Here is a 27,751-nt window from a genome sequence, read left to right on the forward strand (position 1 = left end):
TGCCACATCTCCAATGCCACCCCATAAAAAATTCCTTTGAAGTTTATCAAGTCGATTAGCCACTCCCATTCGAATAGAGAACAACGACAAGTAATACGTAGGAAGGTTCGAAAGAGTAAATTTAAGAAGAGTCAGCCGACCACTCGTCGACAAATACATTCACTTCCATCCAGCCAACTGTCATTCCATTTTCTCAAGAACACAATTTCAAATAGAAATGGCCTTATAAGAAGCACCCAACAGCAAACCCAAGTATGTCATAGGAAAAGATGCGACCTGACATCCAAGGAGTTGAGCCAACCCTTCGACATCCTCCACCTCACCGATAGGAACAATTTCTGATTTTCCTAAGTTAATCCTCAATTCTGAAGCTGCCTTAAAGCATAAGAAAATACAGCGTAAATGTCAAATTTGTTCTGCTTGCGCACCACAAAAAATTAGAGTGTCATCGGCAAAAAGTAAATGATTCACAACTAAAGCATTAGAATCCCTAGATACCACTAAAAATCGTGTCAAGTAACCCTAATCCATTGCCGCAATCAAAATCCGGCTCAATGCCTCCATAACCAACAATAAAGGTGAAAGTGGATCTCCTTGTCGCAACCCACGAGTGCTATTAAAAAATTCAGACGGGGTTCCATTCACAAGAATAGAAAATCTCATCGTAGAAATACAAAATTCTATCCAAGCCCTTCATTTCTCCCCAAAACCACAACGCTGCAACAAATAAAGCAAGAAGTCCCAATTAACATGATCATATGCCTTAAGATGATGCTTTCATGGACAGAAGAAAATATAAGGCAATTTTCATTTTTTAGACACCATTTCTCTTCCCTTTTTTTGGATGAATAAGAGAAATAGGAATAAAAGTTGTTTTTTTTTTATTAGTAATTCAATCTCATTAAAAAGCTTAGTGGGCGCAACCCTATTATTCAAGAGAACCCCATAATTAGGAGAAAAAAATGAACAAAAGTTCGAAAGATCTACAAAACTGGAAAAAGCTATGATGTGCTAACATCCAAGTATATAAAGTGTTGAATATAATCTTTGGCGAGCATTCTGCTCTCGCCGAAGGCACCACATTAGATACAACGGAGCCAACCTCCATACTTCCATAATATTAACATGCCTTACCTGACCTCCCCAACTCACCAACAAATCTTTCACCCTTCTAGGCATAACCCAATCAACACCAAACAAACTAAGAATAGAGCTCAATAAATCTCTAGCTACTTCACAATAAATCAAAAGGTGATAAATGTTCTCACCACTCTTCTTGCACATGCAACACCACTTCACCACCACAACATCCTTCTTTCTCAAAATTATCCAACGTCAATATTTTTTCTAAAGCCACCGTCCACCAAAAACACCACCCTCAAAGGAGCCTTAACTCTCAAAATACTATTCCAAGGAAAAGGGGATCCATTAGGACTGGTTAACACTTGATAATAGACTTCACTTCAAACTTGCTCCTTTCGAAAGGACTTCAACATATTCTATTCACATCTCCTTCTCTTACTCAGAAAGAATATTACATCTCAAAGAATGAAAATACCACATCCACCTCCCAATCCTGTACTAATCTAGTAAAAATTAAATTCCAATGAATATTCCTATCTTGGAGTTGCATATTATCCACCACCCACACATCCTTGCTACATGCAAATACTGAACAAGTCCGGACAAGATATTTTCAATGGTATATCCCACACCACACATCATGCCAAAAACTAACCTTTGACCCATCACCCACCTCATATCTAACAAATTTTGAAAATGTTTCCCACCCCCTCCTTATAATTTCCATACTTTGACTCCAAATGGCCTCGTTACCTCCTTAGGGCACCAACCTACCCTTAGACTATCATATTTAGTATCTATCACCAATCTCCATAAAGCCTTTCTTTCTGTTGCATACCGCTACAACCATTTTCCCAAGAGAGTTCGATTAAACTGAATCAGATTTCTAACCCCAAAACCAGTTGATTTCATTGGAGTACAAATTCTCGACCAGTTCACTAAATGGAATTTAAACTCATCCCCAATTCCACCCCATAAAAAATCTCCCTTAAGTTTCTCAAGCCTATTTGCCACACCCATTGGAATAGGTAAAAGCGACCAATGATACGTAGGTAAATTGGAAAGAGTACCCTTGATCAGAGTCAATCTACCTCTCTTGGATAAAATAAAACTTGTTCCATCTAGCCAACAGACGTTCCATTTTTTTAATAATGCCATTCCAAATAGATATAGCATTATAAGAAAGCATCCAATGGCAAACCCAAATATTTCATCAGCAAAGAAGATACTCTACAACCAACAATACGAGCCAACCCTTCTACATCTCCCACTTCACCTACAAGAATGATTTCTGATTTTTGCCAAATTAATCTTCAATCTTGAAACAACTTCAAAACATAAGAAAATAACCACAAATGTCATAGTTTGGAATTTTCATGACAAAAAATCAAAGTATTATTAGCAAATAGTAAATGGGACACTAACAACTCTTCATTGTTCCTCGATCCCACTAAAAATCCAGACAAGAAGCCCCTATCTATTGTAGCAGACATCGCCTTGCTCAACAACTCCATAACCGCCACAAACAGTAGTGGCGATAAAGGATCCCCCTATCTCAATCCATGAGTATAACACTTCAGTCCCACATTGGCAACAGAACACGATAACCCTTGTTGTATAATATATTCACCGTGCTCATCTTAGTGAGCTTTGATTGATATATATATATATAGCATTTACAATATATAAGATTGACTACAAATCTACCTCTTCTATGTCTTCATATTGAAGTATAACTCTTCCTCATCTATACATTGAGTTTGAGTTAGATTACAATGTCTTCCTATCTCTATCTCTTCATGCTCCTATCTCTTATCTCTTTATCACTAGACTCACGTATAGGATGAGAAGTGTCTTGGGTGATCGAGTCCTTTGATGATAAGTCATGTGCGTTAATACCCTCCCGCAAGGTCAACGGGGCAGATCAGATGTTGAGCTTGAAACATAACCTTCGAAACCGAATGGAGACAAGTGGTTTAGTAAGAACATTTCTAATTGGTTCGGGCTGGGATTGAAGAGAATATCCAATGATTTATTAGCAATGAGATCTCTAACGAAGTGGAAGTTGATTTCCACATGATTTGTGTGCGCATGAAATACAAGATTTACTGACATGTACATAGCCCCAATGTTGTCACACCATAGTTTAGGTGGAGAAGAGAGAGAGAGATACCAAGCTCATGAAGAAGAGCTTGAATCCAAAGGAGAGGCAAAAACTTTATATTCTGCTTCCGTAGAGGAGCGTCAGACAGAGGGTTGCTTCCTAGAGCTCCATGAAATTAGTTCAAGCCAAAGAAGACACAACAGGCTCCTGTGGAGCGTCTACCATCTGGGCAGCCTACCCAATCTGCATCCGAGTAGGCTTGAAGGCAAGTGGATTGCGTTCGATGAAGGAGTAGCCCATCAGACACAGTGTGCTTTAAGTAGCGAAGAATCTTTTTTACAACTTGCCAAGTTAGTTTAGTCGGTCTATGCATGAACTGGCAGACATGATCAACAGCAAAACCCAAGTCTTGATGTATCAGTGCAAGGAATTGTAAGGATCCAACCGTGTTGCGATAGAGAGAAGGATCTTCCATTGGATCACTGGTGAAGGCCAACAAAACAGAGGAGGCTACCATTGCGGACGTGATAGGCTTGGCCTCCAATGTGTTGGTTTTCTTCAATAAGTCCAAAATATACCTGCTTTGGGAGAAAAGAAGGCCCGACTTGACTAGGAGGACTTCAACCCGAAGAAAATAGTGAAGGGCACCCAAATCTTTAACTGCGAAATCAACATTGAGGAGCTGAAGCAGTTCAATCATTGCAGCAGGGGTAGAGGCTATGATAATTATGTCATTGACATATATGAGACACATGGTGACAAAGTTGTTGCGGTAAATAAACAAGGAAACTGCCTTGGAGCCCGTGAATCCAAGATAGAGTAGTTTTTCACTGAGTCTAGAAAACTAGGCACGGGGGCCTGTTTTAAATCGTATTGAGCTTTGTGTAGCTTGCAGACATGATGTGGATTGCTTGGATGAATGAATCTAGGTAGTTGAATCATGTATACATCTTCAGAGAGGAAGCCATGAAGAAATGCATTCTAAATGTCAATTCGTTTTGGAGACCAACCTACAAAGTTAGCAATAGATAACACAATTCTTATAGTCGTAGGTTTGACAACAGGGCTATAGGTCTCCCGATAGTCAAGTCCAACTTGTTGATGAAAGCCCTTGGCAACTAGCTGTGCCTTGTGGCGTTCAACGAACCCATCAGCCTTTCTTTTAAGTTAAAAAACTCATTTGCAGCCCACAACATTATTGGCTGCCATTGGAGGAACAAGAGACCAAGTATGGTTTTGGAGCAAGGCCTTGAACTCCACTGCATTGCATTACGCCACTCAGTGATGGTGACTGCACTCGAGAAACATGTAGGCTCTACAAGGGCTGATGCAATCATGGACAATAGTGTGCGAGGCACAAGGTATCTTATTGTGCCATCCGTGAGTTTCCGTTGTTGAACAATGTGATTCTAAGCCCTTTGCGCATAAGGTGAGTGCGAGAAGGAGTATGAGCACTGGAGTGAGAATGAGTCACACTTAGTTCTGCAGAAGATGAATGTGAAGGAGTAGGTTATGGAGTTGTATTTGATGCTGCAGGAGGAGGTGTAGGACGAGTAGAATTATGTGATGGAATATGGAGAGGTGGAATAAAGGGAGCAGGTTGGGAAGCATAGGACTCAATGAGTGATGATGTAATGGCGAAGGGAAACACAGTTTTATGAAACATCCCGTGAGATATACATGCGGCTAGACTCAGTCTGATAGCACTTGTAACTTTTGTGGTTTGGACTGTAGCTGAGGAAGACACATTGTTTGGAATAAAGAGAATTTATGAGAGTTATAGGGGGCGAAGATTAGGGAAGCATGCACACCCAAAGATTTTAAGGAAGGTGTAGTTAGGAGTGCGGGTACAAAGTTTTTGATATGGAGATTTATTTTTCAACAATGGAGTGGGCAACCTATTGATGAGGTAGCGAGAAGTGAGACACGCATCATCCCAAAAGGTTTTGGGAAGATGACTATTAGCTAGAAGAGCCAATGTGGTGTCAATAAGATGATGGTGTTTCTTTTAACGCATCCTTTTTGTTGATGCGTGTGAGGACATGAAACACGATGCAGGATGCCAATGGGTTTAAAATAGGTATGGAGGTTGCGATATTCGCCACCCCAATTTGTTTGCACACTCTCAATTTTTTAGTTTAGTAAGCATTCAACCATGGCTTGAATTTGAAAAACACAGGCATAACATCAGATTTAGATTGAATGGGAAAGACCTATGTAAAATGACTGAAAGTATCTATGAAGGACACATAATAACGATTTCCATCGATAGAAAGAGCTGGAGAAGGCAGTGCAAGGAGTCGATGTCTTATTAGGAAAATGGAAGATAAAACTAAGATAAGACTCGGTTGACTGTTCGAAGAGCAGGATGACCAAAGGGCTTGTGCTAGTGATCGGTGGAGGTTTGCTCACCTACAAGTGCTTGTTTTATTGAAGAGGAAGAACTAGGCGAAGGATAGAGTTGGTAGAGCCCATCCTTAATTGGGCCTTGATGAAGTGAGATTCCAAATTGACAGTCATTAATCACAAAATAAAATGAATGAAATTAAAAAAACACTGAGTTATCATGAGAGAAGATTTTTGCAAATTAAAGGAACATGAAAGAGTTGTTTAACGAGATATTGACGACAAGTAAGAGTGAGAGATGCAGAACCAATGTTCGTTATAGGCAAAACTGTTCCATTTCCTACACAAATCTGATCCTGACCATGGTAGTCCTCAAAAGAGAGATTGAGATGTTGGAGCTCACAAGTAACGTGATGAGCTGTCCCGGTATCGAGGTACCAGTTATCTTCAGTAGGCAAGGTAGGGGAAAAGTAATAAGCCTATGGATTGTGCTGAGATTCAGATGGAGGTGTTGAATCCTACCTTTGACAGCACCGAAGTGCAGTGTGACCCAGCTTGCCACAAATTTGACATGTAGGCCGTGATGAAGAGGCAGTGTCATTGGAGAAGTAGGAGCCACGACCTTGGTTGATGGAGGAAGAACCACGACCACGATAGTAGTCTTATCCACCGGAGGAAGATAACAAGCCACGGTAACCTTAGCCTCTAGACATGGGAGACCGAGAAGAAATATTAGCAGAGGGCTAGGCAAGATCAAATGGACGGGAGCTGCTATTCTATAAGCATCTCATGGGCAAGAAGATGTCCATAAAGCTCATCAATGGATAAAGGATCCACACGCGTTGTTACAGAGGTAACAAACAGGTCATACTCAGGTCTGAGACCTTTGAGAAGGAAGGAAACACTTTCAAAGTCGTTTAGGGGCTAACCAGCAGCAGCCAGAGTCTCACTCAAGGTCTTAATGGTCTGAAAATACTCAGTGATAGAGGCGTTCCATTTCTTGACTGTGGCTAATTGAAAATAGATATGCACGACGCGAGCCCGGGCTTGAGAGGCAAACATAGTGACCAATGTGGTCCATAAAGCATGGGTAGTAGCACATCCTACAGCATGAACAACATAAGGCTTAGTGAGCGTGGAAATTAGCACGCCATGGATCATTTGATCCCTTTGGCATCACGCAAGATACTTCGGATTGGCCATGGTGGTAGGAGCACCAGCTTCTGTGCTGGTATTGGGAACAATTTGGGCAAGTGGCCAAGATGAGCCATCTAAGAACCCGAACGCATCTTGACCGCAGATGTAGGCAAGGAGTTGCGTTCTCCAAGTCATGAAATTCCCTTTGGAGTACTTGATATTCAGGGAGTGATTCATGTTAGGGACGGTGAAGACCACAAACATGGGAATGGTTGGGTGGGGCGGTGAAGCAATGGAAGAGGTGGTGGAGGTAGAGTCATCCATAAGGATCAAAGACGTTGGTCTATATGAGGCTTTGAAAACATTAATAGAACACAATAACCCTTGCTGTATAATATATTCATTGTACTCATCTCGGTGAGCTTTGATTGATATATATATAGCATTTAAAATATATAATATTAACTACAACTCTCCCCATCTATACATCGAGTTTGAGTTAGATTACAATGTCTTCCTATCTCTATCTCTTCATGCTCTCATCCCTTATCTCCTCACCACTAGACTCACATATAGGACAAGAAGTGTCTTGAGTGATTGAGTCCTTTGATGATAAGTCATATGCGTTAATAATTGGGAAGATGAGGAGTAGCCCACATAGAATGTGTAGTTTATAAGGATAGATGAGTGCTAAAATTAGACTTTATGAGAAATTCTAGGAAACCTCCAAATTGACTAGTCTTTTTTAGGGTAATAGCGCAGATATGGCTACGCTTTTTCCTTGGTAGTTAGAAATGGTATTAAAGCTACCTAGTAACTTCAGGCTATGTGGTACTAGAGCACTGCATGACGTGACCCTGACAAGGACATTAGGGGTTTAAGGGCGGGAGTTTTTAACACCCAAATGATGAGGAATAGCCCACATAGAGTGAGTGATTTATAAAAATAATCATGAGTGTTAGGTCTCACATTACTTAGTTACTAGGTAAAACTGTGCTTTATAAGGGATTTTAAAGAAACTTCAAATTGACTAGTCCTTTTGGGGTGATAGCGCAGATGTAACTTGTGCAGATGTAACTTGCGCTTTTTCCTAGATCGTCACAACGAGAGCTACTAAAGAATCCGATCTGTGAACCATTAATAAGAATGAAAAACTGCACCGTAGTAATATAACGTGCTATCCAATCCCTCTATTTCTCCCCAAATCCACATCTCTTCAACAAATATAGCAAGTACTCCCAATTTACGATCATATCCATTCTCCAAATCCAATTTACACAACACTGATTCCCCAGATCTAATCTGACTATAAAAACATTCATCAACAATCAAAACTAAATCCAAAATTTGTCTACCATCGATGAACGCATTATGTGAATTAGAAATAATCTTTCTCACCACAGATTTTAGCTTGTTCGCCAAGACCTTGAAAATAATTTTGTAAACACCACTCACTAAGCTAATAGAACGGAAGTCCTTAATGTCCACAACACCTGCCATTCTTTGGGATAAGAGAAACAAAGGTTGCATTAAAACTCTTTTCAAGCTTCCCTCGACTATGAAACTCCTTAAAAACTGTCAGGATGTCCTCTTTCATGACTTCATAACACTTCTAGAAGAAACCATAGATAAACCATGTGGCCCCGAAGACTTGTCATCATTCATATCCCTCACCACCTCCCACACTTCTTGCTCAAATTCTCTTTCCAACCAATTACTCTCATCCGTATCAATGGAAAGGAACGAAAGACCATCCACCTTTGGTCGTCAACTAAATTACTCTAAATACAATTGGCTGTAGAATTGCACTATATGCTCCCTTATTTCTGTAGAGTTAGAAGACATGGACCCGTTGATAATTAAAGAATCCACTGAGTTATTTCTTCGATGAGCAATTGCCACTTGGTGATTTTATTTTATTTTATTTTATTTTTATCCCCTTCTCTCAACCACAAGGACCATGATTTCCGCCTCCAACTCACTTCTTCGAGAAGAATAACTCTCTTCAATTCCTTTGATATATCTTCCTTCCTCCTTTCATCCTCAAATAAAACTCGGCCCTCTGCAATAAAATCAAGCTCCCAAATACCCCCCCAAAAGACCTCTACATTACCAAAAACCTCTTCATTCCATTTCTTCAAATATGCTTTCAATGCGTTCAGCTTACTTGCCAACATTATAACTAGGTGATCCTTGAAAACTATAGGACAGCCACCATGTTTTCACCTGCTCCACAAACCCCTCTGATTTCAGCCACATATTTTCTTTTTTCTTTTTTTTGATAAACAATTGCAATTTTATTAAAAATACAGCGTAAGGTGCCCCTATTACACACGGAGTATACAGGAAGCAAAAGCCTCACCACCGACCCAACAAGAAGAAGCCCACAAAACAACCCAACCTTAAGGCCCCGAGAAACAAACCACAAAAACCCCCAAGGCAAACAACCCTACATCACATGGGTCTTGCCTTTCCTACACCTAGAAGAAATATTAGAGTCGCCATAATTAACGGAGCTTTGCAGATTCAGAAGCTCTTTTTTGCCCTTAGTCTTCTAACGCTTAATCATTTCTTCCGTAATAGCCCTGAACCTCTCGTTATGCTCCTCAGACACATTCCCCGCATACTCTTGGGACAACCTCTCCCAAAACCCAGCAACCTTCTTCCTAACATCTATCTCCCACTCCGACGTCAACTTCTCATCCATCTCAACCGAAGAGAAGGAATCTGTATGGGTGGAAGACGTCTCCAGTGCTAGAAGAAGAGAAGAAGTCTCAGAAAGTCCAACAACAGAACCCGAAAACCAAGGGAATACCGAAGGAAGACTTGGCCCGGCTACAGAACCACCCCTGGAAGAAGACAGAGCCGGAGAAACCCCAGGAGCAAGCTCCTCTCTAGCCTTCCACAAGCCCCCAGAGACATCATCGACGCCCTTTGGTTCAACCCCGTTCTTATCCATTTGTACAACACTAACACCCAAAGGTCCAATCCCTATATTGACTGTTTCTGGAACCACCTCCATCGTCTCAAGCAAAAGAGGACACCCAAGCAAACCCGACCACGACATACCCACACCCTCTATGGTATCCAACGAAGCATCCTCCAAGCCACCAGAAGAAGGACGGACCAAAGGAATCCCAGAAGAAATCTCTGGCGACATCTCCGGCATGATTTTCGACGGACGGGAAGCTAAAAGTTTCGGGAGGAATCGGGCTAACCAGAAACCCGAACGTTTACGACCCAGCCCAGTCCCGACAAAACGGTCCAAAATATTCCTTACAGCCCGACCCAGAGCCAAGTTAGACCTGTTGCCCAGCTTTCTCCACGTGCGACACTTTGAAAATTCAAATTTCAAATTCGAATGTGAGAGAAGCTTCTTACCCAGAGGACAAATAAGCTAGTCTTTGTCCAACAATTCAAGCGGAGGTGATTCCAAAGAGAAGCAGTCCACTGCTGTAATCAAATCGTCCTCTGCATGCCTCACCGACAGGAGAAAATCCATAACACATGGCTCCGCCAACGCAGCGCTCAACCTAGAACAACTACCCCCCATGAAAGGCACTGAACCTGACCTTAACACCTCCACAAAGGAGGGACCCTTCCAGCAAGGAAACATTCCCATCTTTGCCTCTTCTTCCTTCCCCTCATTATTGACCGACACATACGGGGACCCAACTCCGCAGTCCATTTTGGCAGAAAGGAAAACAGCAGCCTTTCTCAGCTCGTCTGAGAATTTGAGCCAACCCCACCCACCACGGCCTTCCGGGATCAAAATGAGCCCTTTCCGGCCACCCAAACCGAATACTGCTGCCTTAAGGAAATGGTCAGCATGGTTACTACCTCTCCGAGCAATCAAAATTTTCGACCCTTCCCTGAAGGATTTGATGAACTCTTGATCTTCTGGGAAACCCAATAGAATCTCCAGCGTCGATGCAAGCCACTCCGAGCACTGTGGACTGATGACGATTTTACCGGAAAACTTTTTCTCTTCTTCCCCACCCTCAGCCTTGACGCCCCATCCAGAACCGAGAAGACAAAAATCTTCGACTCCACGAGAAAACTTTTCTCCATCTCAAGACACCCCCAAAACGCAGAACAGCTGACCCAGAGAATATTACAAAGTCGCCGGCGAAAAGGAGCCCACAAAGAGAAACCTTTGGTTGATGCCCCTACATGAGATACAAAGGATACCCAAGAACCAGAAAGACGGAACTCACACCCCGACTTCACAACGAAGAGAAGGAAGCGAAGAGAGAGGGTCTCCTAGCTTGACACGCGCAGACGCTAGGTCAAGGATGTAGAGAGAGAGAGAGAGCCCTAGGGATGCGTTATCTATAAACCAACTTCAGCCACATATTTTCAAACTTGAAATACCTACCATCTCCAGCAAACACACCACAATCCAACATCAATGGAAAATGATATGACAAAATTCTTGGAAGTCTTATTTGTGAGACGTCAGGAAAATGCTCTTCTGAGTCCTCTTCTCCACCTCGCACCAATCCATCTTCGCCAACGGGACCAGAGGCCGACCACCTAAGGCAAGGACGGTTGACGGCGAGCGCACCGACTCCGCAAACGACAAGGGGCCCGCTGCCTTTACCATAAAATCCCCCACCGAAGATGCACTGTCTTCCGCCCGCACCACCTTCTTCGCCGGCGAAGAATAGCCGAAACCACACCCTACCGTAGCAATAAGGAAGTCCTTAGCGAGAAGCGGATTGAAGGATGATCCTATATTGTGTTTTAAAACCCTATGTGATGTGAAGTAACAATAACATCCTTGTCGGAATCCTATATGAAAAGAGAATTAAGCAGTACCCACAAACATTATCATATACATGAGGCATGGCGCAAAAGAAGAATTGCTAAGCACAGAGAGCTGACTGTGTACTTGACTGCGCTTTGCGTTTTTGAATGATATTACTCTTACTTATCAAAAAAATAACTGCCCCGCTTCCAATTAAAAAAAAAAAAAAAAAAAACCAATTTGAATTAAAAGAGAAAATTCCTTAGTAAGTATGATTGTCATCGTAAACATCAACATACATTGCATAGCCATGTATAAAAGGAAATCCAAAACTTTGCATCAAAATAATAACCAAATGAAAATACTAGTTGCCACCAAGTAAAACAAACTACCGATTCATATATCTGCAGAATATCAAGCACTAGTTGTAGAAAGTGCAGCTGCTTTGATGAAATACTAGTTTTAGATTAGTGATAACTACGGCTACAAATGAGTGGAGCCACTAAAACCAGATTAAGCTCATATCTTGGCTCAATTCAGTTTGTTTGATGGTTGAGTCAAACACGAGACTAAACTCAAGCTTGTCAGTAAACAAGCCAAAGTTCAACCTTTGCTAGGCTTCCTAGGCCTGGCTTGGCTTATAAGCTCAAAAGCCTATGTATATCAACATACAGGATATACAACAAGACACATATATGTTATCAACATACAGGATATACAACAAGACACACATACACATAATACTGAATTAGTACATCATAAATTATATTTGCTGGTGCCATGCCTGGGCTCATCAAACCAAATGAGCTAAGCCAAACTCGATCTTGGCAATTTCCTCACAAGTGATCTCAAGCTTGTTAAGAAAAAGCATGAGTCAACTTGAGCCAAACATGGGCCCGACTCATTTGCAGCAGAGTAATAACTCTAAGACCATAGTAAGCACAAAAATCAGCAATAAATTAAATGAAAGTAGTGCAAACCTGACGAAGCTTTTCAAATGATTGTACATTATTTTCCCTCCTTTGCATCTAAACAAAAGATCACCATGAGGAATTTTAGAGACTGATGTTTACAAACTTTAATATCTAGCAAGAGAACTTTTCACTCAAAACTAACTTAAAACACAAAAGTGAACGAAGTTCAATACCTACCCTTCTTGTGTGAAGTCTGTGAGCTTTCTCCCTTGGCCTAAAGACATTGTATGGATTGGTGTCATTAACAGGTGGAGGCGGCTGTAAAAAAAATGTAGTTGAGGCTGTCAATAGCTGAACATAATGTGCACTAGGAGCAAATCATTTCATGCAAATGTTAGTATGAGAAACAAAAAAACAAATGGAGCTAGATTTCCCAGAAAGATTACTCAAGGCAGTTTCATAGCAAGTCCTGATTTTGTAGAACAGGTCCAACATGCGATTGTTTTTTAAGCCTGATATGGATTGTGCAAAGGACAATTTTAATATACAAGAAGATAATTTGTACCAACTCAAGGTTTTGTTTGTTGCACTGAAATTTGGGGGAGAGGGGAGTTTTGAGGAATCTGCATTTTTTACTTTGTTTGCTACCAACCAAAAAATGGTATCCCAAATTTTAATTCTTAAATACATTTTCCTGAAGAAAAATTGCAAACTTCAGGGTTATTCATGTGCCTCAAAGTATAACTTCCATAAAAGAATAAGGGCACGTTTGATACGCGGATTAGAGCCTGGAATAGAATAGCTATTCATATTTATTCCATTCGTTTGGTTACTTTATTATTCCTTTGATAAGCAATAAACCAATCTCATTGAAAGCGTAAGGTGCCCCTTAGTATACTGGGAGTATACAAAGAAAACACCCAAGTAGAAAGAGAAAAACGATCAAGAAAGACATTAAAGCTAAAAGACAAAGGGAACACAAAGGCCATAGTCCAAAGGTACAACGTATGGTAGAAAGAGGATAAAATCTACTCTAAGGACTGTTCCAAATCCTCAAAGCTTCTATTGTTCATTTCTCTCTAAAGGCACCGAAAGAGGCAAATAGGCGTCGTTTTCCACACCGCAGCACTCCTCGGCCTTTCGGAGGACCACCAACAAGCAAGCAAGTTGATAACCCTTATGGGCATAACCCATGACAACCCGAAACAACTGAAGAGAGAACTCCACAAAGCAGAACCACGTCACAGTGAAGAAGAAGATGATCCATGGACTCGCCAATCTTCTTACACAGGTAGCATCTATCTATCACGATAACATGCCGCTTCCTGAGATTATCAAGGGTAAGAAGCTTGCCAAAAGCCGCTAACCACGCAAAAAAGGCCGCCGTTGAAGGGGCCTGAGTGCGCCACACACTTTTTCAAGGGAAGCAGCTACCTCCAGAATAGGCCAAGGAGCAAAAGAATGACTTGACCTTGAACAAACCTGTTTTTGAGGGGACCCACCACAACTTAACAGTTCTCTCTACCCACTCTAACTGAATGCAGCGCTTGGAGAAAAGAAGCAAAAACATCCACCTCCCAATCGTGTGCCTCTCTAGAAAAGCTCATGTCCCACTGGTTGGCACCGCCCAAAAACTCTAAGTTGTCCACAACAGAGGCGTCCTGCGCTTGAGCAATACCAAAAAGGTTTGGAAAAGCTACCTTGAGGGATGTGTCTCCACACCACAAATCATGCCAAAACTTGATCCTGGAGCCATCCCCCACATCAAATCTAGTAAAGCTAGAGAAGAAATCCCAACGGTTTCTGATAAACTTCCACACCCCCACCCCAAAGGCTCCTACTGGCTCAGAAGAACACCACCCACACCAAGAACTACCGTATTTGGAGTCCACCACATCTCTCCACCACACATCTCTTCCAGTCCCATACCGCCACAACCATTTACCTAGGAGAGTGCGGTTAAACATTCACAAATTTCTTATCCCCAACCCACCCTCAGAGATTGAAGAACAAAGCTTGGCCCAATTAACCATATGATATTTGAATTCTTCGCCCATCCCTCCCCATAAAAGTCTCGTTAAAGCTTTTCAATACGATTGGCCACACAAGCAGTAATGGGGAAGAGAGACAAGAAGTACGTAGGCAGAATGGAAAGAGTGCTTTTAATAAGGATGACCCTACCGCCTTTTGACAAATACATCATTTTCCAACCGGCGCTCCATCTTTTCCACAATGCCATCCCAAATAGACTTGGCCTTGTAAGAATCCCCTAGGGGCATACCAAGATACTTCAGGAGTGGAGAGGAAGTCCCACAACCCAAGATGTTGGCCAACTCCACCACATTATCCACATTTCCCACAAGAACCAAATCAGATTTGGCCAGATTAATTTTTAAGCCAGAAACAGCTTCAAAACAAAGTAAAAAGACACGCATATAGCAGAGATGATCAGGGTTGGCCCCACAAAAAACCAAAGTATCATCCGCGAATAACAAATGAGAGATATTAACCACGGGGAGCCTAGAATCCACAGAGAAGCTTGAAAGAAGACCCTTGTCTACAATAGCAGTAGACATTTTGTTCAAACCTTCCATGACCACTACAAATAGAAGGGGTGAAATGGGATTGCCCTGTCTATGCCCACGGGAACTATTGAAGAAACTGGACAGCGAGCCATTGACCAAAACGGAGAAGCGCACTGAGGAAATGCAACAAGCTGCTATCCATGAGACCCATTTCTCTCCAAAGCAACATCAATGCAACATGTACAATAGAAACTTCCACTGGATGTGGTCAAAAGCCTTCTAAATATCCAGCTTGCAAAGCACCCAAGGCACAACAGACTTGATTAGGCTATCCAAGCATTCGTTGGCAATGACGACAGAGTCCATAATCTGTCTACCTTTAACAAAAGCATTCTGAGGCTTTGAGATGATCTTCTCCATAACAAGGCTCGATCAATATTAACACAACTCCAATAACAACTCCAACACAAGACTCCAATTCTACTTATGAGTATTGTGGGGCACAACACAATCTGAAGACTATTGAGAAGAGTTCTAATCCTATCTGGAGTCCTAATCTGAAGATGAGTTCTAAGATAAATTGTATTCTAGTTAGTTGAGAGCTAAAGAAGTCCTAGATCAATTATGTATGGGAGTCCTTGTTTATGTTTATCTCTTGTAATACTCCTATATATATTTAATGAAAGCTCATCTATAGAGCACAGTTTAAAAGGCTAATATACTAGTTCTATCATGGTATTACTCATCGTCTCTCTTGTCCTCATACACATCAACAACAAGGATGTGTTGAACGTAAACACAGACATTTTATTGATACCACATTGGCATTGCTTACTGACAACCATCTTCCCCAAAAATACTAGGATGAAGCTTGTCTTACATCATGCTATCTCATAAATTGCATGCCAACTCCAGTGTTACAAAATCAATCTCCCTTTGAAAAACTTTTCCATCCAACACCCGACTACACTTTCCTCAAAATCTTCGGGTGTGCTTGCTATCCAAATCTTCGTCCCTATAATTCTCACAAATTTTCTCCTCGCTCAAAGGAGTGTGTTTTTCTCAGGTATAGCCAAAATCACAAAGGTTACAAATGTCTCCATCTAGAACCTGACCAGATGTACATCTCTAGAGATGTCATCTTTCATGAAGACTGGTTCCCTTTTTCCAAGGTCTCTCCTTTTCCCGAATCTTCAAGTGTCTCCCTTCCTATTGTGCTTCCTCCATCATTGTTTCCTACTCCTTCTACCACTGGTCCCCCGGATTCTCCTTCCATTTTATCTTCTTCTCCCTCCGGGGCCTCCCCTAATTCTTCAAACAACTCTCCAGCAATTTTCAGTATGCCTTGTTCCACTTCCTATGCAGATCAGCCTCCTGCTGGAGTACATTCTATGAGAACTAGGTCAATGAACAACATTGTGCAGCCAAGGCAACTCACAAATGGTAGAATTCGGTATCCAGCTCCTCAAGCTTTTTAGTGGCAAAAGCTTCTCCAGCCAATATTGAACCAACATGCTGCCCCTATTCCAGAATGGCGAAAGGCTATGCAAACCGAGTTCAATGCACTTCTTCAAAATCAGACCTGGTCACTTGTTCCTCCCCATCCTTCTCAAAACATTGTGGGATGCAAGTGGGTGTTTAAGCTTAAAAGAAAGGTTGATGGTTCCATTGAACGACATAAAGCTCGTCTTGTTGCAAAGGGTTTTCATCAACAGGCCGGGTGGATTATGAAGAGACCTACAGCCAGTAGTGAAGCCTACTACGATCCGGACAGTCCTATCTCTTGCTTATCTGCTGGCTGGCCCATGAAGCAAATTGATATCCAGAATGCTTTTCTCCATGGGCTCCTTTCTAAAGATGTTTATATTGTGCAACCACCAGGTTTTGTTCACTCTACTTTTTCTAAACATGTTTGCAAGCTTCAAAAGGCTATCTATGGCCTCAAATAGGCTCCAAAAGCCTGGTTTTCAAGACTTAGTGACAAGCTCCTTCAACTCGATTTTGTGGGTTCTAAAGCTGACATTTCTCTTTTTATTTATCGCACCAAGAGTATTACCATGTATCTTCTTATCTATGTTGATGATATCATCATCACCGCGTCAGATCAAGCGGCTATTACCGAACTTTTACAGCTTCTTAGTGCAGATTTTGCTGTCAAAGACTTAGGCGATCTTCATTATTTTCTCGGTGTGTAAGTGATCAAGCTCAATTTTGGTCTTCTACTTTCTCAACATCGTTATATCATGGACCTCTTGAAGAAAACAAATATGCATGAAGCAAAACCGATCACCTCTCCAATGGCTTCTTCATCAACTCTCTCGGCTTTTACAGGTGATCCAATAGAAGATCCATCTCTCTACCGTAGTACAGTTGGATCTCTACAATATCTCTCTCTCACTCGGCCAGATCTCAGTTATGCAGTCAACCGTGTGTGCCAATTCATGCATCGGCCTCTCAAACCTCATTGGCAAGCAGTTAAAAGAATTCTTTGATACTTGAAACATACGGTCTCTCATGGTCTTCTTCTTCATCACAACTCTTCTAATACTTTACTAGCATACTCCGATGCAGATTGGGCTGGATGTCCCGATGATCGTCGCTCTACAGGTGCCTACTGTGTTTATCTTGGTTTAAATTTAATTTCTTGGAGCTCACGCAAACAACCGACTGTTTCAAGATTATCTACTGAGGCTGAATATAAAGTTGTTGCCAATACTACAGCTGAACTACTTTGGATTCGTGCACTTCTTCAAGAACTTGGAATCACTCACTCAACTCCACCAACTCTTTGGTGTGACAATATTGGTGCCACTTACATGTCGGTTAATCCGATTTTTCATGCTCGCACGAAACATGTGGAAATTGATTTCCACTTTGTCCGTGACCGTGTGGCTAATAAATCTTTGGTTGTTCGTTTTGTTCCCACTTCAGATCAGGTTGCAGACGTTCTTACAAAGCCGCTAGTTTCTGCCAAGTTTCATCACTTTTGTTACAAGCTCAACGTGCGATTTCTCCCGTTGATCTTGAAGAAGGGTATTAACACAACTCCAATAACAACTCCAACACAAGACTCCAATTCCACTTATGAGTCTTGTGCGGCACAACACAGTCTGAAGACTATTGAGAAGAGTTCTAATCCTATTTGGAGTCCTAATCTGAAGATAGAGTTCCAAGATAAATTGTATTCTAGTTAGTTGAGAGCTAAAGAAGTCCTAGATCAATTATGTATAGGAGTCCTTGTTTATGTTTATCCCTTGTAATGCTCCTATATATATTCAATGAAAGCTCATCTATAGAGCACGGTTTAACAGCCTAATATACTAGTTCTATCAATTAGTTAGCAAGGACTTTAGCATACGTGCTTGAGTCGATGATCAATCCGCGCCGTTCAATCCTTTTATAAATGGTGATCAGACTTGTTAAGATTTTTTCTATGCTGAGAATCATCTGTGAATCCCCACTTTGATTGACCTTGACCGGTCATTGCTGGAAAATGGGGCCCTAGCCTCGTCGGCCCCCCAATTCTCAACCCCGACCTACCCGTGAGATCGATTGCCCCAGACTTCTTTGGGATTAGGGCAATGAAGGAGGCATTGAGGCTTTTCTCAAATTTGCTAGGACCATGGAAGTCACAAAAAATCCTCATAATATTGATCTTGATCACGTCCCAACAGTCTTGGAAGAAACCCATGGAAAAGCCATCAGGACCAGGAGCCTTATCTCTATTCATACCTTTCACCACCGCTAAAACCTCCCTTTCCTCAAACGAAAGCTCTAACGAGAGGCCTCCTCTGCCTCTAAGGAGTTGAAAGCAAGATCATCTGGTCTAGGCCGCCAATTATATTGTTCTGGAAATAAGGTCCCATAAAATTGAACAATATAATTTCTGATATCAGGTTGATATGAAGAAACTGAGCCATTTACAGACAATGACTATGGAATTGTATCACCTATTTGAGTTTGCAATTCAATGGAAGAACTTTGTGCATTTGTCGACTTCTTTTAGCAAAATAACTCTGGATTTTTGTTTCCAACTAATTTCTTAATTGTTCCTCAAAATGAGGAATAGATATTCTTTTCTTGTTAGAATAGCACACCTATAAATATTCGCACAAAAGCTCTTGATTACTTGGCCTACATAATCTACTTTATGTTGGGCTGCGGGTACCTCCTCCCAACGCAACGCCATCATCACGCCCGTTGATAACTTTTTTTTAAAAAAAAAAAACGCCCGTTGATAACTTCTCCAACCTTTACCAGGTTGCCAACGTGGACCGCATCTTCGCCATCATCTACATGCTAGCGGGCCTAGTCTACCTCTTCCTCCTCATCCTCTAGGCCCACAAGTCCCACTCCTTCGTTCTCGCCCTCCTTATCGTCCCCATCATGGACCTTGTCTACATCAAGGGCCAAGTCAGCTTGTACAGCGGCTTCTTCATCATAGTCGCGGCCATGGCGCTCTATGGCCTCGCTATCGTGGTGGTCCAAGGTGGTGTCATTGGGGCCGCTAGTGAGCTTCCCAAGTGCTACATGCAGGCCAATGTTGCCAGCACCGCCGCTACAGGCAATGATTAATCTATTTTTCCTAGTTTTGATTTTTAGCTTGTTATTGGAAGCTGGTCGAAATGGTTTTTGTGATTAAATTAGGGCTTTCATATCCTTTTGCTTTTTTTAGTTTGAGCTTTTTGTGTTTGAATACCCTAATTTTGTGCATTTTTGGGTGGGAAAACACAATCCGATAGTATACATAATGCTCTTTGATTTTGGTTGAGATGTAAAACATAGATTATTAAATTTGATTTTTCTTCTTCTTTTTTAGTCAATGTCGGTATATTTATTTCCATTTTACATATACAGAGAGTAAAATTGTGGACTTGAGAGATTGAAAGCTAGTTAGTTATTCACGCAACGAATGTTGAGTATTCTGCCGTGCCATGAATTGGAAAAAAAAAAATTATAACATAACTGTTTGTCTTTAAAATAAAGAAAATAGCCCATAAAAATGTAAATTAGAATTGTATTATAAGAGTATTTTAGCAAATTTGATTACAAAATGATTCTATTCACCAGCGTATTGCACTATACCCAACAATAGTATACATATTCAGGGTTCTATTTTAAAACCAAACTAATGAATAAGAATAGCTATTCAATTCCACCTTCTTCTGTTCTCAATAATAGCTATTCATTTTCCCAATGATTGTTATTCTACGTACTAGACGTGCCCTAAAAATCTCAGCCTTCATTATCTAAGACACTTTCCTTTTATGAATTATTCTAGAAAAAACCCGTCAGGATGCAGCCTAGTGGTCAAAGGGCGAGCTTGGGATGAGTTGTAGACTCGGACATCCTTGGTTCAATTTCGCACTAGGAGCTCCAATGGATTACCTAATACAAGGTTCTGGCAGGTGGGGTCGTGTATATGTGGTTTACTCCCAAGGGGTGGGTCCGAAGGGCCCTCTACCTTGGTGAGGTTCCATGTCATAAATATATATATATTCTAAAAAAAAAAAAAAAATCAAGTAAATTCCCAAGCAAACCAACAATCAAATTTTTTTTTTTTTTTATAAGTAATAAATTTATTAAAAAAGCATAAAGGCGCTCCTAAGTACACAAGTAGTATACAAGGGAGAAACCAAACCAGCCTAAAAAGAAAGAGACCCAACAAACCCGCGAGACACTAAAAACTCAAAAGACGTAAGACCCACGAGGCACTCAACACTACATCATGTCAACCTTGCCTTTCCAACGCCGGGAGGTTGCATAATCATCGCCAATCAAAAAAAAAAATATTTTGACCATAGAAATATTCTCATTGACAAAAAAAGAAGATGCATAATTATGAAATTATATTCTAGAAAAAGAAATCACTGCCCCCCAAATAACTGAAAATAAGGGGAAAAAAAAATGAGGTCATCTTCATTTGTATTAAATACTACAATTGAATACATCCAAGACTAATCCAAAGCCGCAGTTAAAAAAAGGAACACGCAATATAACTATAAGGTAACGAAACTAACCTGCAAACGCCGTAAAATAGGCTTTTGCCATCTTTCACGCTGGACAAAGAAAAGAAAAGGAGCATCATTATTCATGTCAGAACAAACACCACTCAATCCTGATCGGCAGAAGAAATTTATAAGTAGGAAATCTTATTATTATGTAATGTAAATTGGCAACAAAATAATTTTCCAAACCTATGTGACAATGTTCTACTATCTTTCTGCAAGTTTTCCTATTTGGTTCAGTGCACTAGACTGGGGATACATGAAAACTACAACAGTGCCTATTTCCAAAGTTATAACACTATCAAGTTACTGAAAGGTCATTACACCCGCATGACTATGTTCACCATCACCTCATTATAAAAATAATATAGTAAGTCATTCAGAAAGCTAAATAATTAGACACATGAAACATACATTTTGCAAGTTGAAGAGACCAATAAGGTAAAACTTCGGTTTAAACCCGAGCTGACTAGCCAATGAAATAAAAAATAATATTAATTAAAAAGATAAACTATATTCCTTAGCTGAACAAGGTCATTACTTCATTTCTGTAACCTCAAAGGCCTTTTATCAGTGCCTTTCCATTAGGTAGGTTTTGAAATTCCCATTTAAACTCTGGGTCTGAATGTGTAGTGTCCACCCAAGCATAACCCCCTTAGCATTTTGTGTTTCTAGTGTCACTATGTTGAACATCTAGTACGATATCAGTCCCCAATTATGCCATAGGAATATATGCTGAAACATTGTACTGATGCAGCTCAGCTACTGTAGCTTGTGCCCATGAGAGTATAATCTACCCACCTTAAACTTATATCGCTTACCTTGAATGATTTATTTTATTTATTAATGTTACTAACTACAAGTCACTGTTATTAGTCACTGTTAGGTCTCTTTTAGGGCCTGCTTGGGATTACATTTCAGAGCAATAAATGCGCTTTTATCAGCTTAAAGGCTGTTTCAAAGAAAAAAATGGTTGTTTGGTATTCTTCCCACAATGCACTTTTTTGCCCCCAAAAAAACTGAAAATTGTGTTTAAGGAGAAGCTTCAATTTGAAGCTTTTCTTGAAACGCACTTCAAATAAAAAATGCGGGAGAGTTTTGGTTTAATGAAAATCACACTGCCAAAAATATCCATACATATTTCACATAATTACAACAGTAACACTATATATACATCTTTTCCCATGCCCCCATGCCCTCTTCTGTGAATTTGAAAGCTAGGAATTTTGAGAGCTAGAGAGTCCTGTCTGTTTGCTTTAAGAGTTGTAAATTTGAGAGTTGGAGTGACAGTCATTGCGGTAAGTCCAATTTCTCTTTTAATTTTGTTTTTCGATTTGTTAATTCGACTTGGTCTTTTGGGTCACCGCCGCCATTAATGTACATACGAGCTTTTGTGTTGGAACCGATGGGGTTGGGTTTTGGGGATCAAAGAGAGACAATCTTTTAGGGGTCTCAGCTGCCATTAATGTACACTACCGGCGTCAAGCCGCTTCTCCTTGACATAGCGGCTCCAGCCTTTGGCGAGCACGTAGCTTTGGCTACGTATTGTTCCAATATGAGTACTGGAAGCACCAGCACTTGTCAGACTCATCCTCGAAGTTCGTCCTTGAACATGGTTTTTTTTAGTGTCATTGACTAGTAGTTGTTATTGATGTTCTACACGTTCTAGGATTGCATCTTGGTGGGTGGGGTTTTGGAGGGTTTGAGCCAGGCTTAGTGTTGGTAGAAGAGTTGGTGTGTCCAAGAAAGGTCGACTCTTGAAGAAGAAAAAGGGAGAATTGGGTTGGTTCCATGATGGAGTGGTGTTGTTTTTGTTGTAGTTGAGTACACGAGAGTTTATGGAAGAGAAGAGAAGTGGTTTTTAGAAATTTTTGAGAGTGAGAAAGAGAAAGAGACAACGGTTCATGGAGAGGCTTGATGATTATGGGTTTGAACTGGTTTATAGAGTATGGAGCTGGTGTATATGACAACATATGGGTTTTTTTTCTTGATAAGTAATAAATTTTATAGAAAAGTGTAAGGCGTAGGTACACAAGAACAAACAAAACAAAAGAAGAAACCCAAAACCCACATGGAGCAAACACGCTACAAGAAGAAACCCAAATAAACACTCAACCCTAAGACCCTCAAACCCGAATTAAACACAGGAACAAACAAAACAGCCCCAATAAACTGCCCACAAGAAGAAGCCCAAATAGACCCAAACAAACGCTCAACCCTAGGACCCTCAAACCCAGAAAGCACAAGGAGGATACACGCTACCGAACGTGAGTCTTGACTTTCCTTTGCCGTGAAGACATGCTTGCATTGCCGTAGTTAATAGAGCTATTTAGATTTCACAACTCCCTCATAGCTTTGTTCTTTGGACGCCCAAGCTTCACAATCTAAAGAATGTTCTTTTCAATGGCATCCAAAAACTCCAAGGAGGGATCCTCCTCTTCAATGACAACACATGGGTTTGGGTCATTCCACATGCACTAACCACTTTTCACAAGAAAATAATTTATTAGGTTTTGGTGTCATTAGCAAGCCTGGAAATAATGGGTTCTTAGTGACCGACAGTGCACCACTTTTCACAAACTGATCTTTGTAAAACTTTTTTCAACCCCCATTGCGTAAGAATTTATGCAAGTCTTTAGGGTGGTTGCAAATCTTTACAATTTTCAACCCATATCACATTAGAAGAGGAACAATTTTCATTGGCTTTGCTTTTCTTGTACTTTGTAAGACATTTATTAATAAAACTTATTAACTAGCTTGTTCAATGTTTTTAATACTAATTGATTCAAGGGTAAACTGCTGCTATGCGTGTTATTGTGCAAAAAGAGTGTGTGTCAGGTTGTGTCATAGGTCATAGTCACATGGAGGTCCAATTTCAAAGTTCAAGTGATCAGCATGGGTCACCTTCACATTAACGTGTCTTACTTGCAGTGTATGAACCAGAGTATAGAATCAGTTGAGCTACGTGTAATGTATCTAGAGGATTGAAGTGTTCTTGTTTTCAACATTTCTTGTATTGTTTTAACCATAAGTCCAACTATTATTGTAGAACCAGAGTATAGAATCAGTTGAGCTACGTGTTATGTATCAGCTATAGAAGTTTTGTCCTTGGATACACCGTCAGCACAAGAGAAAAATATGACTGATTATGTGGGTTGAGCTACGTGTCACGTGTCTTCTTCCCTCCCTTTCTATCTGGTGCTTGAGTATGTGGGTTACTGATTTGCTCTTTGGGAGTGAGCATCCTTCACAACGTAGGTTTCTTTGGAAGTGAGCATCTTTCACATTTTCGTTGGGTTACAACTGTTTTGTTAGAGGTTGAGTTGCATTCCTATTTGTGTTATAAAAGTCTCATGACCACAGGCGTTTGGTTTTATATTCTAGTTTATTTTTCTACACAATACAGGGAAAGGGAGAAGACTACAAACTAGAGTTCAAAAAAGAACAGAAAATAGAAGTGTAAGGTGGTTTTGTATTTAGTTACCAAATTGTTTAAATCCTTGGACCGGGCCTGCCCTCCTAGATTCCGTGCAGCTGAAACTGGGCTGGGGCTCCAGATCCACAGAGCCCGCCTTCAAGCCAGACTTTCAAGCCCGAGACTGATTTGGACTTGAAAAGAATAGCCCTACCTTTCCTCTTATCAGGCTGCACGCGGGCCCAACCTATCCACTTGCAAGAAGGCCCGCTACGGGGGAGGCAACCCAGCTCCTCCAGCCCGCCCAAGGAAAAAAAGCAGCCAGCTCCACAGGAGAACACAACTCTGAAAGTCTGACTTTTCGAACCCAAACTCTAGGTCTCCCACGAGGGGAATATTAAGGGTTTTTTGGACTTAATGGCTCAAGTTGATGAGCAGGAGCGTCTAGAGGCTTCAATCTCCACTTCTAAGTTTAAAGGGAGTCATGAAGTGAAGAACTTAAAGTGCTCGATTAATTACGATGTCAGGGGTTGTGGTTTTAGCCAGGGCAAGGCAAGAAGGCCCTTGATGTAATGTAATGGTCTCTAAGTTTTGTGGGCTGGTTATGTTGCGGTATTTGGGTTTTGAGGGTCTTTTTACTTTCTTCTCTCTTTTTTCTCATTTTAGTGTTCTTTTTGTATACTTTCTGTATTTTCAAAAAAGTATGACTATGAAAAGTCAAAGCAACATTCTTACTGTTGCTGCTACTACAAAAACTAGGAGACTCCGACAATGAGGATAATTTTTTTTTGATAAGTAAATAAAGTTTTATTGAAAGCGTAAGGCGTCCCTAAGTATACTGAAACTATACACAAGAAAACGCCTAAGAAGGCAAAGAAAAACAAACAAGAAAATCAGAATAGCTAATTGACAAGGGTGACAAAAAGGCCACCGTCCAAAGATACAGCATATGAAGGAACGAGGCAATAACATCCTCCAAGGAATTTTCCATGTCTTCGAAAAATCTAAGGTTTCTCTCATTCCAAACACACCAAAGAATACAAATGGGCACAATCTTCCAAACCTCAACACTCCTTGGCCTTCCAGCCTTCCACCAACAGACAAATAAGTCGATAATTCTTCTAGGCATAACCCAAGACATACCAAACCGAGAAAAAACAAGATTCCACAAAGTGGAAGTCACATCACAGTGAAAAAGAAGGTGGTCCACAGATTCCCTATCTCTCTTGCACATGTAGTATCTATCCACAATGATGATCTTCTGTTTCCTGAGATTATCCACTATTAGAATCTTGCCTAGGTCTGCCGTCCACGCAAAAAAGCCGCCCTCGGAGGAGCCTGAGTCCGCCACACACTCTTCCAAGGAAAGCGTCTACCTACAGAGCCAACCAAGGAGCTGAAGTAGAACTTGACCTTGAACACACCTTTCTTGGAAGGGACCTAATAGAGCCTATCTGCACGATCTCGACTCACCGTGGCTGATTGTAGCACCTGAAAGAAGGAGGCAAAGACATCTACTTCCCAATCATGCGCCTCTCTAACAAAGCTCACGTCCCACTGAATAGAGCCGCCCAAAATCTCTATATTATTCACAATGGAAGCATCCTTCACCCGAGCAATACCAAAAAGAACAGGAAGAGCTTCCTTCAACACTTTATCCTCGCACCACAGATCATGCCAAAATCTTGTCATAATCCCATCCCCCACCTCAAATCTAGTAAAACCAAAGAAAAACCTCCCACCCTTTCCTGATATTCTTCCACAGCCCCACCCCAAAGGGACCTACAGGCTCACGGGAGCACCACCCACCCCACAAACTGTCAAACTTGGAATCCACCACAACTCTCCACCAAGCATCTCTTTCAATTCCATATCGCCACAACCATTTGCTTAACAAAGAACGGTTGAACATCAACAAATTCCGAATACCCAACCCCCTTTCTGAGATTGGGGTGCAAATCTTCGACCAACTTACCAAGTGAAATTTTAAGTCTTCACCCATCCCACCCCAAAGAAAATCCTGTTGTAACTTCTCTATTCGAGAAGCAACACTCCCCGGGATAGGGAACAGAGACAAAAAAATAAGTAGGCACATTGGCAAGAGTACTCTTAATAAAGGTGACTCTACCACCCTTGGAGAGACATAACCTTTATCAACAAGCCAGTCGATGCTCTATCTTCTTGATAACCCCGTCCCAAATATGAGTGGACTTATAGGAAGCCACCAAAGGAAAACTAAGATACTTTGCCGGCAAAGAAGCAATCCCACATCCTATAATGCCGGCTAGCCTTTCCACTTGATCAACATTCCCCAAAGGAATTAAATTTTACTTTGCCAAATTAACCTTCAAACCCGAAGCAGCTTCAAACAGGAGGAAAAGACTCTGTAAATGACGCATCTGAGAAGAATGAGCACTATAAAAAATCAGAGTGTCATCTGCAAACAAAAGACGTGCAAAATCTGCATTACCAACTTTGAAACCTTCCAGCAAACCCCCACTAACCGCAGCAGAAATCATACGGCTTAAAGCCTCCATCACAAACACAAACAAAAGGGGAGACAAAAGGTCTCCTTGTCTCAAACCTTGTGAGCTACTGAAGAACCCATAAGGAGATCCATTGACTAACACCGAAAACCGTTCAGAAGAAATGCAATGAGCAATCTAGGAACACCATTTATCCCCAAAACCACACCATTTCAGCATATACAATAGAAAGTCCCAATTTACATGATCGTATGCTTTCTCCAAATCCATTTTACACATGACACCTGGTTCCCACAATCTAATTCTACTATCAAGGCATTCATTTGCAGTAAGGATCGGATCGAGGATCTGCCTCCCTTTACTGAGGATAATTTAGGCTGATAAAATGCTAGAGGATTATCTTCACATACATAATAGTGAGATCTACGTTGGAAACCGCCCGGGAAAACATTTCAATAAAACAAGGTAGAAAATGTGGTAAACAAGTTTAATGAGAAGACTAGAAAATAGTATTGCTATAAACAACTTAAGAACAAGTGGGATAATTTGAAAAGAGAACGGAACATTTGGAAGAGATTGTTGGCAAGGGGCGCCTTACTCTCGTCAAGAGTACGCTTTCTAGTATTCCCACAATTTTTATTTTTATTTTTATTTTTTATTATTATTTTTTTAATCTCTTCCCTTTACCAGCTAGCATAGCCAAGAGATTGGAGCGTTTTCAGAGGGTCTTCCTTTGGGACGGTCCAGGCGAGAATCCCAAGTTGCATTTGGTGAAGGAAGACAAGTTGCTCCCCTATTCCTAGAGGAGTGTTGGGCATAAAAAATCTTAAGTTGTTCAACAAAGCCCTTCTCGGTAAATGGCTTTGGCGATTCAGGAATGAACAATATTCTTTCTGGAGGTAGGTGATTCTATTGAAGAACGGGATCCGGAGAGGGAGCTAGTGCTCAAAGGTAGCTCGAGGTTCTTACGGGGTGAGTTTTTG

General features: G+C 41.0%; 1 protein-coding gene across 1 annotated transcript in view; it reads right to left on the reverse strand.

The window, feature by feature from the left end:
• The window catches only part of LOC133862496 (uncharacterized), a 68,028-nt gene that overhangs the window by 12,764 nt on the left and 27,513 nt on the right, over positions 1-27,751 (reverse strand). Inside the window, exons 7-9 of the mRNA XM_062298336.1 lie at positions 20,880-20,918; positions 12,572-12,652; positions 12,401-12,448 (exon numbers count right to left, since the gene is read on the reverse strand). Coding sequence (XP_062154320.1) covers positions 12,401-12,448; positions 12,572-12,652; positions 20,880-20,918 — 168 coding nt within the window. The remainder of the gene's footprint in view (positions 1-12,400; positions 12,449-12,571; positions 12,653-20,879; positions 20,919-27,751) is intronic.

Source organism: Alnus glutinosa, chromosome 3 (assembly GCF_958979055.1).
Source record: "Alnus glutinosa chromosome 3, dhAlnGlut1.1, whole genome shotgun sequence".
Taxonomy (NCBI): Eukaryota; Viridiplantae; Streptophyta; class Magnoliopsida; order Fagales; family Betulaceae; genus Alnus; species Alnus glutinosa.